The 18,500-nt window shown below is 34.5% G+C and overlaps 1 protein-coding gene across 2 annotated transcripts in view; it reads left to right on the top strand.

The window, feature by feature from the left end:
• The window catches only part of LOC106720010 (apoptosis-stimulating of p53 protein 1), a 190,481-nt gene that overhangs the window by 36,564 nt on the left and 135,417 nt on the right, over nt 1–18,500 (top strand). The window contains exons 3-4 of one of the 2 annotated variants that reach the window (XM_014514538.2): nt 6,959–7,112; nt 12,948–13,037. In XM_014514538.2, the coding sequence (XP_014370024.2) occupies nt 6,959–7,112; nt 12,948–13,037 (244 nt within the window). Of the gene's footprint in view, nt 1–6,958; nt 7,113–12,947; nt 13,038–15,652; nt 16,060–18,500 lie in introns of those variants that run through there. The other variant, XM_014514539.2, reaches the window with a different exon arrangement.

Below are 18,500 nucleotides of genomic sequence, written 5' to 3' on the forward strand. Positions count from 1 at the left end.
ATATTCAGTAGGTCTGAGAATCGGCCAACATCTATTTTTCATAACCCCCCCTCCCATTTTATAACTGCGCGCGGACGGAGTCGCGGGCGACAGCTAGTGTTTTTATAGAAATCTACAATGTACAATTTATATGTTAAAAATAAAAGTATATAAAATACTTTACCAGATGATCCTTTAAACAAATACTTCAGTACGTAGTCGAAGTTTTCCAATGATTTTCAATGTTTTTAAATTTGTAATTAAGCAACCGCCCTTAAAGTTGAGTTTGAATACTTTAATATTGTCACTAATGTATTCAAATTTGACATAATTTATTCCGGTGGTGTCGTTAAGACTTAATTTTTATGCGCTAACGAGACTTACTAATTTAAAAAACAATTTCACGATGACTGAGAAAGAAATTAGAAATGTTTTGTGACTTATTTGTAAAGTAAACAACAGTCGTAGTTTTACAGCTACATTTTAAATATCCTTTTGGGTAAAATTTAAAATGAACAAAACGGGAAACGTTAACACTACTAAATTGTAAAAACACTTCTTCGACGTGTGAATGTTAAAAATACTATTTAAATGTGAGAATTTACTTGAAAGCGAGAAAATTCTGCTTTTATTTAACGAACAGCGCATTCCAGAGCCGGCGGAATAAACGAGTGTAATAAAAATGTTTTTAGTTATGTATTAAGCCGTTGAGAAAAATGGACTCTATTTTCTAATGTCGTAATTGTATTGTTTAACATCTTAATATTTTTTACACTTTAATTAGTTAATTTCAATTTATAATTTTTATAATTAGAATAAGTTTGGAAACACTAGTCACCTCACTTATGACACAAAAGGTAAAATACTTTATATCTTCCGGGAGATTTTGGTTTACCACTAATCGGCCGATCCTACTAATTTCATGGTTATTTATTTTCTTAAACATTTGTTTGATATTTTCAATTAAGAAAACAAAGAAAATTAGTTAAACAGCTTGCAAATAAATAAATAATAACCGTGCTTATTAACTTTAACAATAAAGTCATAAATGCATTAAAGTCGTAAATATCGAGTTAATGATCATTAAGTCATGGGAAAGGAATAGTTTACAACGCTTCTTTGGTATTCCTTTCACTTTCAAGTTGACGGGCCCTGCGCGTACTGTTTATACATATTATAAACATAATCATGTCAAGGGCGTGCATTGATGAAAGCGAAGTTTTTTTTTAAGTTATTGTTTAATTTTCTTAAATAGGATTAAATATGTAGAACTACATATTTACTAACTAGGTAGTACCCGCGAATCCGTCCGCGGGGAATTAAAAAAAAACTTAAGTGTACATCCAGACTATGTTTTATATTTGTGTCAACTTCGCATTTATAATATTAGTAAGATTGCTTGTGAAGTAAGCTTTATTGTGAAGGTTGATTTTTTTGGGTCGAACTTAGGTTGGTCTCCGATAGTTGATTTGCTAGCGTGTTCATGAATCGAAAATTAACATTTTATTTTGAAATAAACAATGGAAAAATAAATGAAAAAAATTTGTGGCACTTAAAGTCTTTGATATAAATCTAAAGAATTATGTAGTTGATTTATCAAAATAAAACTATATAGTTTCAACTTGTTTGGATGTATTTGTGACAGGGATGCCAACTGTTCAGAATAATAAATTAAATCATATTCAACGACTGCAAATAAACATATCGATTAAATCGATTTCAGCAATCACCCGCAATTAAGATAAATTTATCGCGAGCATTCGTATGTACTCCGATTATTGTAAATGAATTCAAAATATTCAATCTAACGAAGCGCTCGGAACCAAAACGTCTCCGGAATTCGTGTTGTCTGCGGTATTCAAATACGATTAAATTTATTGCCAAACTTCTGATAAAACTCTTATCTTAATCTGGACAAATTAATTACGATTCCCTTTTAAAGTAAACAACGACGCTAATTTTGACACTTGGAAAAATCGCTTAAACAGATTATGACTAATGAATCTAAGCGGATTGAGAATGAATTTATTTTATTCTTTATTTAGTGTAATTGTATTGAAATCGATTGCACTTTACAACTGAAAATACTAAACAATCTATGTATATATTTATTATATTTTAAATAGGCCAAGTGAATAATACAAGATTTCTAGATAAAGATGAACGGTACGCGATAATGTAAGAACATAGAATTACAAATTTAATTTCCTAGAAAACTTCAACCGCTATTTACTTTGAAGGCGGCAGTCGGGATCTCATTGTTGCCGGCAACTTCTGTCTTGGACTGGTGTCGACTTTTCTGCCTTTATGAATTTAATTTTAATTGTTATTATAGTTTTTCTATTTAAATAATCTTTTGTTCACGACTTTCCTTTACTAACTCTATTACTAACTCATTCAATTTTGAGATCTAAGGCGCTAAATTAGAGTAAAAACTTCCCTATACGTAAGTTTCTGACACGAAAATCTCTGTATGAAACATATCATCGTCCCTGTCATTATATTTGATAAAACATAGAGATAACAATATGTTTTAAACCGAAATTTTGGTCTCAGAAACCCCTGGTATGACATACTTTTGATATTTGCAATATTTCACTTGTTTTTCTCGAAAAAAGTAATAATTAATTTTGATCTGGTAAACACTAATAATGGTTTTTAAATAAAATCATAAATACACGAAAGTCTAACACAATTTTTTTTTTCATTACGAATAAATAAAAAAATATTGACACGGAACAAGGTTTAGCAAACGTGTTTTGCAAGTTCTGATCGTATTAGAAATGGCCAACAGGTTTCTAATAAGGCCTAACGATTGTTTTTTACTATAAACTATTCTTATTCATTTATTATCTTATTATTTATATAATACATTTTATAAAAAAAAAAATTAACAAAATATATTATATAAAAAATAGTATACCACCGGCTGCGGAATCCCATTACTCAAACAACCAGTGGTGAGGGCTACAGAGACAGGAACCTCCTAACTATGCGTGCGGTTTCTAAAATAACTGCCTTTTGTATCAGGCCCTTAATCCAACTGTTTAGCGAGAGCTTCTTAAGATGTTGGTCGAAGCTCTTCGCTATCAGTCCATTCACCGATACGACTATCGGAATAATGGTAGTCGATTTCATACGCCACATGGCGGTAATCTCGTGAGCCAAGTCTAAGTATTTTAGTAATTTTTCTTTTTCAGCTTTCACGAGATTCTCGTCATGTGGAATAGTGACATCGACTAACATTACACAACCCTCAGACCGGTCTATTATTACTATATCGGGTCTATTGGCAGTAATAGTCCTATCTGTAATAATAGATCGATCCCAGTAGAGCGTGATATAGCTATTTTCCAGAACAGGAGAAGGTTGGTATTGGTAATAAGGTACCTCAGTATCCACAAGAGCATATTTAAGGGCAAGTTGCTGATGGATAATCTTGGCAACTTGGTTGTGTCTATGCAAGTATGCACCGTCCGCAAGTCGAGAACAACCGGAAACGATATGTCTAATAGACTCACCGGGACGACGACATGCCCGACAAATGTCAATCGTACCATCCTTTAGAATATGTTTTCGGTAGTTGTTCGTTACGATGACTTCGTCCATGATTGCAAAGACAAAACCTTCAGTTTCCCCAAAGAGGTTGCTGAAGCGCAGCCAAGCCACGGAGGATAATTGGTCCACATCAGGCCCTGTTAACGCGCGATGGAACCTACCGTGTAACTCCTTGCTCTTCCATACACTAATGCGGTCTGAGACACTTAGTACCGGTAACCTTCGCCAATTCGTGGTAGCCAAGGAAAGCGGCGTGACTCCTTTGTCCATTGCTACAACATCTTGATACATTCCCACGTTCACCTTAAGGAAATATTCCCTAAGATTGTGCACCTCGCGGTTATGCAGGGTCTTGGCATTTAAATAGCCACGACCCCCATGTTTCCGCGGGATGTATAACCTCATTACAGACGAACGTGGATGATGCATCCGGTATGCTGTAAGCAATCGACGAACTTTTCTATCCAAGGCATCCAGTTCTGTCTGCGACCATCTCAGTATGCCAAAAGAGTAGGCTAAGACTGGCATGACCCAGCTGTTAAAAGCACGGCACTTGTTCCCACCCGATAAAAGACTTTTTAGAACTTTTTTCAGGCGGCAAAAGAACCGTTCTTTCACCAGTTGTTTCATACCTTTGTCATTAATACCTAATGCTTCCGACATACCGAGATATTTGTAGCTTTCATTCTCCGAGAGGGAAACGAGGGACACATCCTGAGTAAGCTGCAGATTCTCAGAAGCTACAACCTTCCCCTTTTGTACATTTATGACCGCACATTTGTCCACTCCAAACGTCATACCAATGGCTCTGCTAAAATCGTCGGTAATTTTAAGCAAAGTCATTAAGTCAGACTTCTTCGATGCGTACAACTTGAGGTCATCCATGTACAAAAGGTGTGATATGATCTCGCCCCCTCTACGTAGACGGTAACCTAGCTCTGAACTCTTTAGCAGTGTGCTTAAAGGGTTCAGAGCCAAGCAAAACCACAATGGACTCAGACTATCACCTTGAAAGATGCCACGCCGGATTCCAATCCGGCTAGAGGAAGTAGAAAGGTTTCCCTGCCCTGGATTGGAAAAGCTTGTGGTCCACTGTCCCATGCATGAGTTAAGGAAAGTGCGAAGTGTAGGATGTATTTTATATACTTCCAGCACTTTACTTAACCATCCATGGGGCACCGAATCATAAGCCTTCTTGTAGTCAATCCAGGCCATAGAAATGTTCTTTTTACTTCGTCTAACCTGTTGGCAAATAGCCATATCAATGAGGAGGCAATCTTTGGTACCACGGGACCCAACCTTACATCCATTCTGAGTTGCTGACAAAACGTTATTTGTACAAATATGTGCTTCAATTTTGATTCTCAGAATGGATGTAAGGAGCTTGTAGATGGTAGGCAAGCATGTTATTGGTCTGTACTATAAACTATTATTGTTATAGTATTATCAACTTATTAATTTTTTGTGTTCAAGAAAAATTACCTTTAGTTGTTTGCGTTTTATGCTTCGTTTAAGTGGCTAGATAAATATCTTCTTCTTCATCGAATACCTTTATAAATAAAAAATATGTACGAACAATGAGAAGTTACGCTTTATATTAGGTGAAATAAAACCGAATATTAACCCAATGCACTCCTAAAAAAAATTTAAAAAATCGCTAAATGTCTATGACTTAACAGTGTGTTTTACTACCTTTATACTTGTTTAAAACTTGCCCCTTAAGCCTCTTGATCTACTAAGGTCGTATATTGGAGTTCTTTGCAAAGAATTTAAATATTCATGACTAACTCCTTCATACGAGTATCGAGCTTTTAAAGTATCTCGTGTAGCTATATCGCGATAAATAAGTGAAATTGAACATTAATTAAAACTTACTCTTACAACATTTTATGTTGGTCATATCTAAGTGTAAAATAATTAATCAATTCAAGATATTAGGTCCTTACATATGAAATTGGCGTTTTTCGTACTGGCCACTTTAATCACGAATTTCTCCTCTTTGGTAAGGAATTCCAAATTCAAATTTGTACAGCTATAGACTCATGTAATTGTGGTTCGATGACCGTCATTCATTTGTTTTTTTTCTTCTGTTTTTTTCTGTTTGCGTCACTCATTTTGCAAAATGGAAAACTTAAAATATCGCATTATTTACGAGTACGAGTTCCGCCGTGGCACTAGTGCTGCAGAAACGACTCGAAGGGTGAATGATGTGTATGGCGGTCGTGTTGCAAAAGAAAACACAGTTCGTTTTTGGTTCCAACGTTTTTGTTCTGGAAATTTCGATCTGCAGAACAAGCCCCGTGGACGGCCTGAGACTCAAGTTGATAATGAAGAGTTGAAGGCTATTGTGGAAGTGGATCCATCGCAAACCACGTCCGAGTTAGCTGCAGGCTGCGATGTTAGTGATAAAACTGTTTTAATTCACTTGAAGCAATAAGGGAAGATTAAAAAGCTTGAAAGGTGGGTACCTCACGAATTGACTGAAGCAAACCGGCAAACACGCGTCGACTGTTGCGTTACATTACTAAACCGGCACAATAATGAAGGTATTTTAAACCGAATCATTACCTGTGATGAAAAATGGGTTCTTTACGATAATCGGAAGCGCTCAGCGCAGTGGTTGAATCCTGGCCAGCCAGCCAAATCCTGCCCCAAGCGAAAATTAACCCCAAAAAAGTTACTTGTAAGCGTTTGGTGGACTAGTGCCGGTATTGTTCATTACAGTTTTCTCAAATCTGGCCAGACTATTACGGCTGATGTCTATTGTCAGCAATTGCAAACCATGATGGAAAAGCTAGCGGCTAAACAACCTAGGCTGGTCAATCGCTCCACGCCACTGCTGCTTCACGACAACGCTAGACCACACACTGCGCAACAGACGGCTACTAAATTAGAAGAGCTTCAGTTGGAAAGTCTAAGACATCCTCCGTACTCCCCGGACCTTGCTCCAACAGATTACCATTTTTTTCGAAATTTGGATAACTTCTTGCAAGGGAAAAAATTCAACTCCGATGAGGCAGTCCAAATCGCCTTCAAAGATTTTATTGATTCCCGTCCGACTGGTTTTTTTAGTAAAGGGATCAATGAACTACCTATGAGATGGCAAAAGTGCATAGAAAATAGTGGTTCATACTTTGATTAATTAAATATATTATATTAAAAAATATTCGACTTTTTGTTCCTCCCATACAAAACGCCAATTTCATATGTAAGGACCTAATATATTGATAACTTTAAATAATATGATATAGTTTATTTAATTATTGAGATTTGAACTATAACATCGTGAGAGTAAGTTGTATCCGATATTTTGAATCGAGCATCTCTCAATATAATATATGAGTTTTAAGTTGTAGTGACAGATACGTAATGAGTTGTTTTCTACATTTATTATTTATTGTATAATTTGTCTGTAATTTAGATAATAGTGCGCGTGTGGTGCGAGAGCGGGGCGGGCTGGTCGGCGACCGCGGTGCCGGTGACGCCGCAGACAAGCGCGCGCGACGTTCGCGACTGCTGCCGCGACCCCGGCGACGACCCCTGCCTGTTGCTCAGCGTGCACCCCCTACATGGAGGTAACAATTCATTCTTGACACAACAGACTTGTGTTTCATAACAACATTTCAGGGCTCGATATTCGGATGTCATCATCATCTACCTGACCTTGTCACACTCGTGTGGGTTATCTTCATGCATCAGGTTTTCACCTTCCACATTGATTTTCCTCCGCATATTCCGTCATAAAATCACCTTTTAAGCAATCTATATATCGATATTTAATGGAGGAAATGTTGATGGTTTGTGCAAATAAAATTATTTATTAACATAGATTTAGAGGTATTTATGTAGTAAGCAATGAAAGTTTTAGCATGTAAAGACTATAAATATGGGACTTTTTAATTAAAATTCCTAATGTCAAAATCTAGGTACGAAATGTTACAATGTGGATTTAGTAAAAAGCGGTAATGTATCACCTCTCAAGTTACTTTTATCAGCCCGTAGATGATAACAACTTAATGTGCATTTTATACGTAACACTTCAACATCCCATACACGTGCTCTAGTCTACAATCCTTAACTAGAATGTCTGTGATTCCGTCTAACAGGACTGGGGCTTCAGAGAAAAAGTATACTTTGATCACCTATTCAAGGATAGACTCCGAATACCGCTGTGAGGCATGGGGCGGTAAAAACTGTCCGTCGGTCCGTTATTGCAAGATGTCACTTTAATTCACCTTAACAGTACTTGATGGTCCCAAGTCCGCCCGTGGGATAGGGCTTATAGAGTTATAATGTAACGGAAATAATTGAAGACGTCTTTGTACCGCTTTGTGTGGCCTTTGTCAACTGCACAATGAAGTCAGTTCATTCTTAAGAGCACTTTTCCACTGGGAGGTTATGAATCGCATCAGCGTAATGGATTAGTTCCTATTTAATATAAGATTGATTCCCTGAGGAAATGTTGCTGCAAGTGATTGCAATTTTGCTCGAGATGAAAATTGCGTGTACCGGTTTATGAAGTTATTTGTAATAATATATTGTAGAGATTTTAGTTTGCCCTTGTTATTTTTATTAAATAACGTATATATCTTTTTATCATTTCCAATAAAATGTGTAACGGTTTATATTATTTTACATTTTTTTACATTATTTAAATAAAAATTGAAACGTATTTTTCCAACCAGACAGGCATGACATGCTTAAGTACACACTATATATAAATTCTAGTAAACTTAGGACTTTACACAACATAACCGTTATATGTAACGACAATGTGACTCGTTGCTTGGAAAATCGATGATTGTAACGACCGTCTCCACTCAGAGTACGTGAAGTTTATCTCTCGATTTACTCAACGCAAAAACACGAGACGCCACTGTAATTGCGCTTCGAATAGAGTAGTCATAAATTTGGCTTATTCCGGACAAGCAAGTCATGTAATTTGATATTTTTTTAAGTGGCTATTTCCCGTTATGCCGATCAGCTTATGGATCAATCGATCTAATGGAATGTATTCTTCCTATTGGATGGATTCGATCAGCCCAATAGGAGAAATTCCCATTGAACCGATCTATTGGTGGGCAAATCGGCACAATGGAAAAGACTCATTCAATTTCAAATTTTTGTTCATACTAAACAGAAACCAAACGTGCACATATATTGTGTTATGATTAAGATTTACCACATGTTTTTTGGAATTATATTTTTTTTAGAAAATAATATCCTATAGGTATCTGTAATCATGGTAACACTTTTCACCATGGATTCGCCCGTGGGAAAGATATGTCCGAAATGTCATTTTCACTCTTCCACGCACCACAGTTCAAATTGTTTCGATGTATCTCCCAATGAGAGGTGGACGAGAGAGCTACATGTGCTTTCATTATAATACTCGTTTTGACATTTCCTTACGTACAATCATGTTTTTCAATTGTTCATAGAAATTCTTTGGTATTCCTTTCAAAACCTTTATTTAATGTCAATAATGTAAATTTTTCTACCAGGGACATCCTACCCAATAGCCCCACACAGTTTTGCATTATTTATTTATCTTACAATTCTTTCTCTATTCATTTGAATAAAATAATAGAGTAAAATTCAATGCAAATCACAATTATGCCTATAGGATACGTTAATATTAAATTCTGTCGATTTCTCACGTCCCCTCCTTAATAATTACCACTTTCATACATACATATTTACACGCATTTTCCGGGTACAGAGAGAACACTACTGATAAAGGGTTATGTCATTATGCAATTCTCGTTAAGGACATAAAACCTTTGCCGCCTCTTTTGTTCTCACCGACAACGACAGCAGCTTTTATTAAACTTTATTTATTGGACAATGCGTATATTTATTTTATACAATTTCAATTTTTTGATAATTACACCAAGAAAAAATCATGAGAACATACGATGGCCGAGTTGTTAAACTGCTATGACTCGTATTACAAGTTCTTATTTATATTATCTACTTATTATTATAATTAATTATTAGTTAAATTACAACTAGATTTTATTTTGGGTCAAATAAAAAAGAAAGTGCTTCGTCTAAGTCTCATATATTCCGTAATTTCCATTGGTTTAGGATCTTTTAATCCAAACGCTGTCAATGGATATGTAAATCTTTTAGCTACTGATGACTAGCGGATATCATTTAAAAACTAGTGAGTCCTTAGTTAATTTGCTTTCTGATAAAAATGTATTAAGCTTGGATTATGCTCCACAATTTTTTTTAATTAATTAAGTCATTAGATAGTCCAAAAGAATTAATTAACCAGCGTTAATAAACATGCAAATGTTGGATCGTTAGAGGTTAAAAGTTGGAAGGTTACTAAAACAAGGAAAAATATATAAATTATGCTCTTTGTAGCTTTACCAAATAAAATAAACGTGATTCAACCTAAATTGCCTTTCTAACTGGAGAATTTATTTTTTTTGTTATGTATTTTTGACAGCGTTAAATTTATACTAATTAAAGTATTTTATTGCAATAAAATTGTTTACATTGTAATGTTTTAAATTGAAATATACTTGAAATTATCATTAGCCTATCATTCTTACAAGACGTATAATTTGTGTACAATAATACAAATAAGGTCAATGACATCACAAAGATCATCATGGACCGAAAAGTTTATTTTTTATTTTAATATAATAAGGTGGCAAACGAGCAAGCGGCCACCCGAATTAACAATGCAATACATCCGCAATTGCAAATGCGTTGTCTACCTTTAATCAACGGAGGAGGGGACGCACAGGAAGAGGATATTTCCCTTCCTATGCGTTCACTCTTCCGCGAAATTCACTTCGCCTTCCCATCACTTCCTCATAAGAAAAGTGCGGGAACGCGGACTAAAATCAGGCCTTCAGCAAATAGCGATGCAACCGCTGCCCATAGACGTCCGTAATAGCAGATGCGTTGCCCATCTTTAATCGACGGACCTTCCTAAGCTACCCCTAATCCATAAAATGTACTTCCCCTTCTCATAATTTCCTTATAAGAAAACGGTGAGAAGGGAAAGAGGACTATAAATAGGCATCCAGTACGCACATTTATAAGACGAAATGCGAATTTGCTTCCACTTCACGCCTGTCTTCTGTGTGATCGTAGTATTTCAGCGGGCGTGTCGGCCCATTCGTACACCCAACAAATATTGTTGTTGTAGGATCTGCCGCTGTTAACAGTAACGATTTACGGTATCAATTTAATTTAATTAAATAAGCGAACGAGACGCGACATAGAATTTGATGAGTTGTGTGGTTGGGTCGTTGTGAGATTTATATTATTGTGGGTGCTTAGTAATATCTGGTACTATAACAGTAATCGTACAATTACTTAGGTACACTGTATTGCCCTGACAAATGTGTACCTCTTGGTAATAACTTGCCATTACGCGGACGTCCCACTTGTCTCGTTACTTAATGGTATAAAAATGTCACGACAGTATTACGCCAATGAGGTGGGCAGGGGAGAGACATCGTAAATTGTCTGACCCACTTTTTACTGAGCTTGTTCGCAGCGACATGACAGGTTGGTTATATTTTATCGGGCATAATAAGCAGTCTTCCTCGTGGCCACTAAACAACAACAAGGCATGTGACATCTCTAATTGATTGAAATTATTGTAATTTTGTGAGTTTATACTTTTTAAGTATGAAAATGTTTAAAAAGTTAAGAAAATTTGTAAATCAATAAGACAACATTGTTAAGACGAAGTTTTAGCAAAATTAAAATCTTCTTTCTAATTAAATTACTTTTCGTGAGACATTATTATAAAATAATTAGAATCGGAGCTGTCATCGGAGTAAAGACGTGCCGTGGTGCCGTGATGCTGTGTTTAATTATTTTATTCTTAGTCCGCTATGCCTGTTTCACATATTTTTATGTTTATTGTTTAACCTTCATTTGCAAAGATTTTATCGTTGAGTTTAAATATAGTGAGTTTTTGTTTTCACATAATTATTTTGTAGGAGGCACATACAAGAAAGAACGTTAATGGAGTCGCTCATCAAGGAAGCATGCGATTGAAAATTGCATTGCAATGACCATAATTTGGCGTAATGAACTCACATTCGATGATATATAAAGATACAAGTAAGCACGCGACGAAGAAAGGGGTATTGCCACTGGTTCGGCCTGGGAACATTCTATAACTAGTCGTTAGCCCGACCTTCACTTTCACATTGAGCTTGATTTTATTTTATTACACACTCAGTACTGTAATTATTCTTGTAACCTCGTCCTGTAGCTCGTTACGTTAATATAATAAATTGTTTTACAGCGCCGTTAACTTTAAAATAGTTTCGCCAATTATGTCGTAAGTTATGGTAATTATTGCTTTCATGTTTCGCACAGGCGCTCCGTGAAAAGTTTAATTACTTTTTTCATACAATTATCGTGGGATTTACTTCTTTTGTCCTGGACAAATTAATTATAAAATGCGAGCATACGCGGTTCAATGTGCATATAAAGATGTATTACTATGCGACTACGAAAATTTTTGATTGTCTTTTGAGTCAAACAATTGAGTAGGTTGGAGTCTGATTAAGAGATCACCTCTGTTACGTAATGAGCTTTAAAAGATCGCAAAGATCTGAGTTATTTTCCATTTGCTATATAAAACCCAGATAATTTCCTTCAACGATAATGAACGTTGTTTGTTGTGGCCAAAATGTCATTGTTAAGAATGGGACTTGACATTTCTTTAGAGATGTCGTGTTATGGACAGATTTGAAAGCAAAAAGCTTTACACCAGGAATCTCTTATGAAAAATTAGGTCAATGTTTTTTTGAAATATTCATTCTTAGCTGAGATTATTTATTTACTGAAATGACATACAGTGATACTGCAGCTCAACAATTTGAAGGTTCATTTCTATTAGTCCTTTTTTAACTTATTATTTGTTTCTCTTTGCTTTTTTTTAAAAAAAAAAACAACCACTATTATGGCAGTAATAAACTAAAATGCGGTAAAATAAGTGAAAAGAAAGTTAAGTGCCGGAGTTTTTGGAACACAATGGACTTAACAATAAAATGAATGGGCACCCTTTTTCGTTTTGAAAAAGGGTTAAATTACACTGTGCTTACGTTTGACACGATATTATATACTAATAAAGTGACTAAGCTTAATAAATAAAATAGCTTTGTTTATTTAATTACGCTAGATAGTGTTAAAAAATCACAATACTCCAGGTCACTGTACAAGTGATTTAATTGCGGTTAGACGACAGATTTTGTATGAAAATAATTATAAAGATGTTAAAAAAATATTGATGCATCAGATAATATATTAAATTATTATTTATAAACATATAATACTGTATATAAGATACATATCCATATTTTCTATATTAAACGTAAAATGATCGTATGACTTGCTTATTCAAGTTGTTTTGTTTATTTCAGTGCACGTGCTGAGGGACTCGGAGCTTCCACTGGAAGTCGCGGAGGCGCTGGGTCCGGAAGTGCAGTTTGTACTCAAGTACGTCGATGTCGGTAAGTTATAATACTAAGTTGTATTTCAAGTTAGGATAGTATACGTTTTCATAACCATTATAGTGGGAACAATATGTATATGCAAATTTCTGTGATCGCGGTAAAAAAGCGCAGGCAAAAGCTATTTTATTTGAAACTAGCTTTTACCCGCGACTCCGTCCGCGCGGAATAAAAAATAGAAAACGGGGTAAAAATTATCCTATGTCCGTTTCCTGGTTCTAAGCTACCTGCCCACCAATTTTCAGTCAAATCGATCCAGCCGTTCTTGAGTTATAAATAGTGTAACTAACACGACTTTCTTTTATATATACATATAAAATATACATATTGATTGTAGGACAATTTTCTGTTATAGAATTTATCTCAGAAAAGTGGCAGACTGTAGGTCATGTTTTTAATCATTGTTGTAATTAGGCAGGCGCTCTCACAATCATGGGGAGAGGAACTTATCACGAAGTTTCGTGACGCAGTACAGAAATGCCGGCGGTATTTATATACCGGCTTGACTTTGTCGTAATTGCCTCGTTTATTTGTTTCTGGCAACAAGGCGCTTCTCATATTATACTCGTACTTTGTCACTTCAAGGTTTTAGTTGTTAAGAGAAATGATTACTATTTCTGTTATGGGTTTGATTTACACAAAAAACATATAATACGTAAAAAGAATCCACCGGATGTTTACTAGCGGTGGTCCAAAGATGGTCTGCACTAATTTAACATCAATTTACTCACACTACTCTTAAAGGTTCCTTCCATTACTGAACGGAAACACCGACTATAGTTATTCTCATAGTTATAAGCTCAGTATTTTTTTCTTATATAACGTAATATGATATTGATTCCTGTAGCCTGCGACTCCATCCGCGCGACATTACAAAAAAACTTAAGTGGTAGACTATCTGTTCTTCCAGATTTTTTTCTACATTTAGGCTAAATTTCAGCTAGATCTATGCAGCCGTTCAGGAGATACGTTCTAACAAGCATAAATTACATTCATACATCCACATTCGCATTTATGATATTAGTAGTAGTAAGATAGTAAGATTTATTGTCGCAATAAAAAAGATTTAATAACGTCGTTTTTTTTCGATAAATTCTGTTTCAAACGATTTGTTTTAGTAATTTTTCTCTCTCGAAATTAGTTTACTGATGGATAAGGATTAATGAGTAGAAGCACTCCATCCGAATTGAACGTCTCTGGTTTTAGACATTATTAGTTTTCCTTCTACAGAACGTCCTTTCGCAGCGAGCGTTATATCGGAAATCTAATTACGATATTTATTCATGAGACTCCGGAGACGTCTTATTAAAAAAACAATGAATTCAGAAAAAGGTTCAAGATTAAAAGAGGAAGCTTTGGATCCGATATTTTTATTACTTCGTAGATGCTTTCACGACTTTTAGCTATTGTGATAGATCAAAAAACACACAAATAATTTAACCCGAGCACAAACATTAGTATTTTATAATTTGGTTTACAATATTAATTATCCCATTTATCTTTATACTTGAATTATTATTAATTTGAACACTCCTTATTTTTCCTGAATTGCACCTCGCACCTAGAGCTATGCGATCAGATTGATATCTTAGTGGTTTTTAAATTTAAAAAAAAAACACAACCAAGGGAATATATTTAAGAGATGTGAATCGCTTCACTTATGTAGTAAGACCAACCCAACAGGAAACTAAAATATATGTTTATGAAACGAAAAAGTTATGTCGTCGGCCTGTTCGGGTTCTGTATACGGAGTGTTGCACTACAAGGTTTTTGTCAATGTTTTTCGGCGCACCACTAACTTGTTGTATGCGAAGCAGTGTGAATGAAAAACTGACAATTAATTAACAAGATTAATTTTTATAAATAAAACATCCTGTGTTATATTTCAGCCTATACATGGTGCTTTTATGCTTTAAGTTGTCTTGTTATATTCAGTCGTGAGAACATTTTGCAGTAGAATCTACTTCTTTAAACAATGTATGAACAACTTAGTTAATATCCTAACTTGATAAGTTTTTTGAGAAGATTTTAATCTATAATGTACATCCATTACAAAAGTACACTTTTCATTTCTAATTTACATGCCCCAAACATAAAAAAGTACATAACTTATTTTCGATAAAGTGTTTTTTAAGTGAAAATGTACCTATCTACAAACAAATTAATATTATACTCAATCATTATGATTTATTAACCTTTGAAATAATTTAAACTCGCCGCAATTCGAAAATTTAAAGCGATAAATGTTCATAACCTAGATACATTTACGGCGACATTTAACCTCAATAATTACCCTTAATTATATATTGGCAAGAACGTTACCGTGGCAGAGGCCCGATAAAATAGCATCGAACAAAATACCATTTTATCACTTCACCACAGTCGAGAAAACATTCACACTACGACAAAAACTCGCAACAACACTCACACATATCGTTTATTCACCTGTTACTATGTGTAATGAAAGAGGCTTCGCTGTGCAGGTACGAGTATCTTCTCCCACTACTGTGAGACGCTATAACGCCATCTCTTTCCCTAAGCTAACATACGAATGAGACGGTTGATGACGTATGAGGTAACGCGTCGGTAAAACAGCTCACTGCCGTATCGACCGTACAACTGGATCAACGGTCTTTACTTTGCCTCGCTGAGAGACTTAGTTTTAACTTAACAACGTAACACGGCGTTTGTTTTATCCGGAATTTAACGGTCAAAATTCATCAATGTTGTGTTAAACACGTCACTATTGGTGTCAGATACCGTAAGGATCGCTACAGGAATACCTTGTGTCAGTTATAAGTGTTGGTTTGGATTGTTCCTCGCGTATGTGCCTCTAGAGGCTCTAGTATTGAGTGAATGTTGGCTTAAATCACGCCATGTACTTCTCTACACCGTAAGTTCGTTAAAAGTGCCTGTGTTCGAATCGGTGGTGAAATAAAAAAAGGTTTTATAAGTTTTTCGCTTGTGTTTTGTGTATAAGTGCCCGTAAAGGATTTTAAGATTCATATCAACGTGAAAGAGGGTAAGCCATTCAAATACGTAGCGCGTTTTCTAGTTTCTAGTAATAAAATAGGGTCTCCTTAGAGCGGAGGCTTTAAGGGGCGCTCTATGGCACCGTGCGGTACAAGGCTTCACATTTTCAACGAAAGTGTTTGTAAAAATGACGTTCTTTGCTATTACTTTATTTTATTGATAGTTTTTCCTTTCCTATGCATCATTGATAATCAAAAGAACATCGTAATTAACGTAATAATAATGCTGAAATTTGCATAGCCAAAGTATTTTGAACGATTAATTCGATTGCAAAAACAATAACAATAAACACTCTGTACGTGACATTTCGATATAAATAATTTGATAGTACCTTCATTGCAATTTTTATGTCGTTTTATCAATAATTTAAAATACAATAGAACGTGTAATTAAAATGTAACTATTGCGGCAGATGTAATACATCAAGATTTACAGTTAGATAAATTCAATCACGAATACCGGTATAAATTTTATATAAAAAGCGAGTTCTTCAGTTCGTATGTATATCGTGCGTGTTCTAATATAACTTAGAATGTTTGCCTTAAAAAGGACATCAACGCGCAACTTGTATGAACGTTTAGACGTGTACGCATTGTCCTGAATGTTAAAGAGGGTGTTATCAGAAAAGCCTATTTGTTTATGTTAAACATACTTGTTTTTTTTGTTGACTTCTTTTTACTTTCGATTTGCAATTAAAATGTATGTTTCGTATTTAAGTTGAAAATATTATATTCAAGGGCAGATAAATGGGAAGGTAAATGTAATTTTTGTAGTCATTCATTTTTCAAATTTCTTTAAGTTAATCTGTAGCTTTGTTAAAAGAATAAATTAAGTTATATAATCTATATACAAAAACTATATATATACTCCCATAGGAAATGAGATCCTTGGGAATTTATGCATACCAAACAGAAAAAATTGTATGTATATATTTAAGCAAAATGAAATGTATGACTATGACATACTGTGTTTACCATTCGCTTAACCATTTGTTCCTTTTCTTATATCTAATCACGAGAAAAACAAATGCTTAAGATACTACTTAAATAGTTTTACAATAATTAACATTGTCGCTAACTTTGTCCACAATTTTGCTTCCTTTTGTGTTAACGTCATTTTATAATTATCTTTTTTGAATTAACCTTTAATTGCCATTTTAAGGTTAATTAATAAAGACATTTTGCGGTTGATCTGAAAGACATTTTTATAATACAAATCGAAACTTGGTATGTTCTGTTTGTCGGATCGCATGCCAAAGCTGCTCAGAATTAGATCTTTGTGGGTTGCTGCATTTACTGAATAGCTTGATTTTAGATAATTAAAGCATTTCTATTATTTGCTAGAGATATTTTAACTAGTAGAAGTATTCAATATTGTTTATATTACGATCGTATGTTCTATCTTGAAACAATTTGTTTTGTTAAGAGATAGAAATGACTAGAACTAAACGTGGTTCAGTTGAGACGGAAATCTAGCCGTTCGCTACCGAGTTGAACTAAAGCGTACTTAGAATATACAGATTTTAGTCTTGGTATAAGATTACAATGATCGTATAATATTTATATGTATCTAAACTAAAACGATTTCACATAAGATATTGGCAATTATCGAGTTATTTATCAAGTTTATTCGACTATTTGTTTCATTAAACAAAACAGCTATATGTATTCATTTCGTAGTCTACAATAGTCATTAAATAGATTCAGAATTTCCATTCAAAGGTGCCTATTTACATAACACGCTTACATTCTCCCTGTTTCATTATCATTGTTTGAAGAACTGAGCACGAAATTTATTTAAATATGTCATGCAAACTTATGTAGATTCAAAAATAACAAATGGAATATAAAACATAGAATGGTGCTTAGTTTAACCCGACTTTGAGGCTGTCGTTAAAGATAACGCCAAATCTGTTATAACGTTTTGTCTTGATTTTGGATGTTGGCTTAACGGGATTACTCTAAACTTGGTTAATTAAATTTTATTATACTGTTAAATGAAAACGTCAAAGTTTTTAGTAATAATGATACTGATTACACTGTTCTGTCTCTTCATTTTAAAACTAAATGAGATGTTCGAATTTATATCCTTATAAGAAGTTTTATTATGTAAAACAGTTGAAGATTGGCAGAAACAGAAGAAGGGCTGACACACATAGCATTCGTTTGAAATTCAGTGAAATCCGTATTGAAAGAAACAAATGAAGCTTTGAATAAACATAGTTTTGTATTTATGATAAAGTAACGTATTTCACGTAATTCGCAGTATTTTTGAGTTAATATTCCGGTTTATATAAAAGGCTACCGTTAACTTGTTATTATGTTTCATGTGACCTGCACTTAGACCTTTCACCGTTGATGTTATGTTCAGTATTTGACTGGTATAAGGGTTAAAATACACGGTTAAAATCCATTCTGTCTAGTAATTTTC

Source organism: Papilio machaon, chromosome 14, assembly GCF_912999745.1.
Source record: "Papilio machaon chromosome 14, ilPapMach1.1, whole genome shotgun sequence".
In the NCBI taxonomy this organism is placed as follows: domain Eukaryota; kingdom Metazoa; phylum Arthropoda; class Insecta; order Lepidoptera; family Papilionidae; genus Papilio; species Papilio machaon.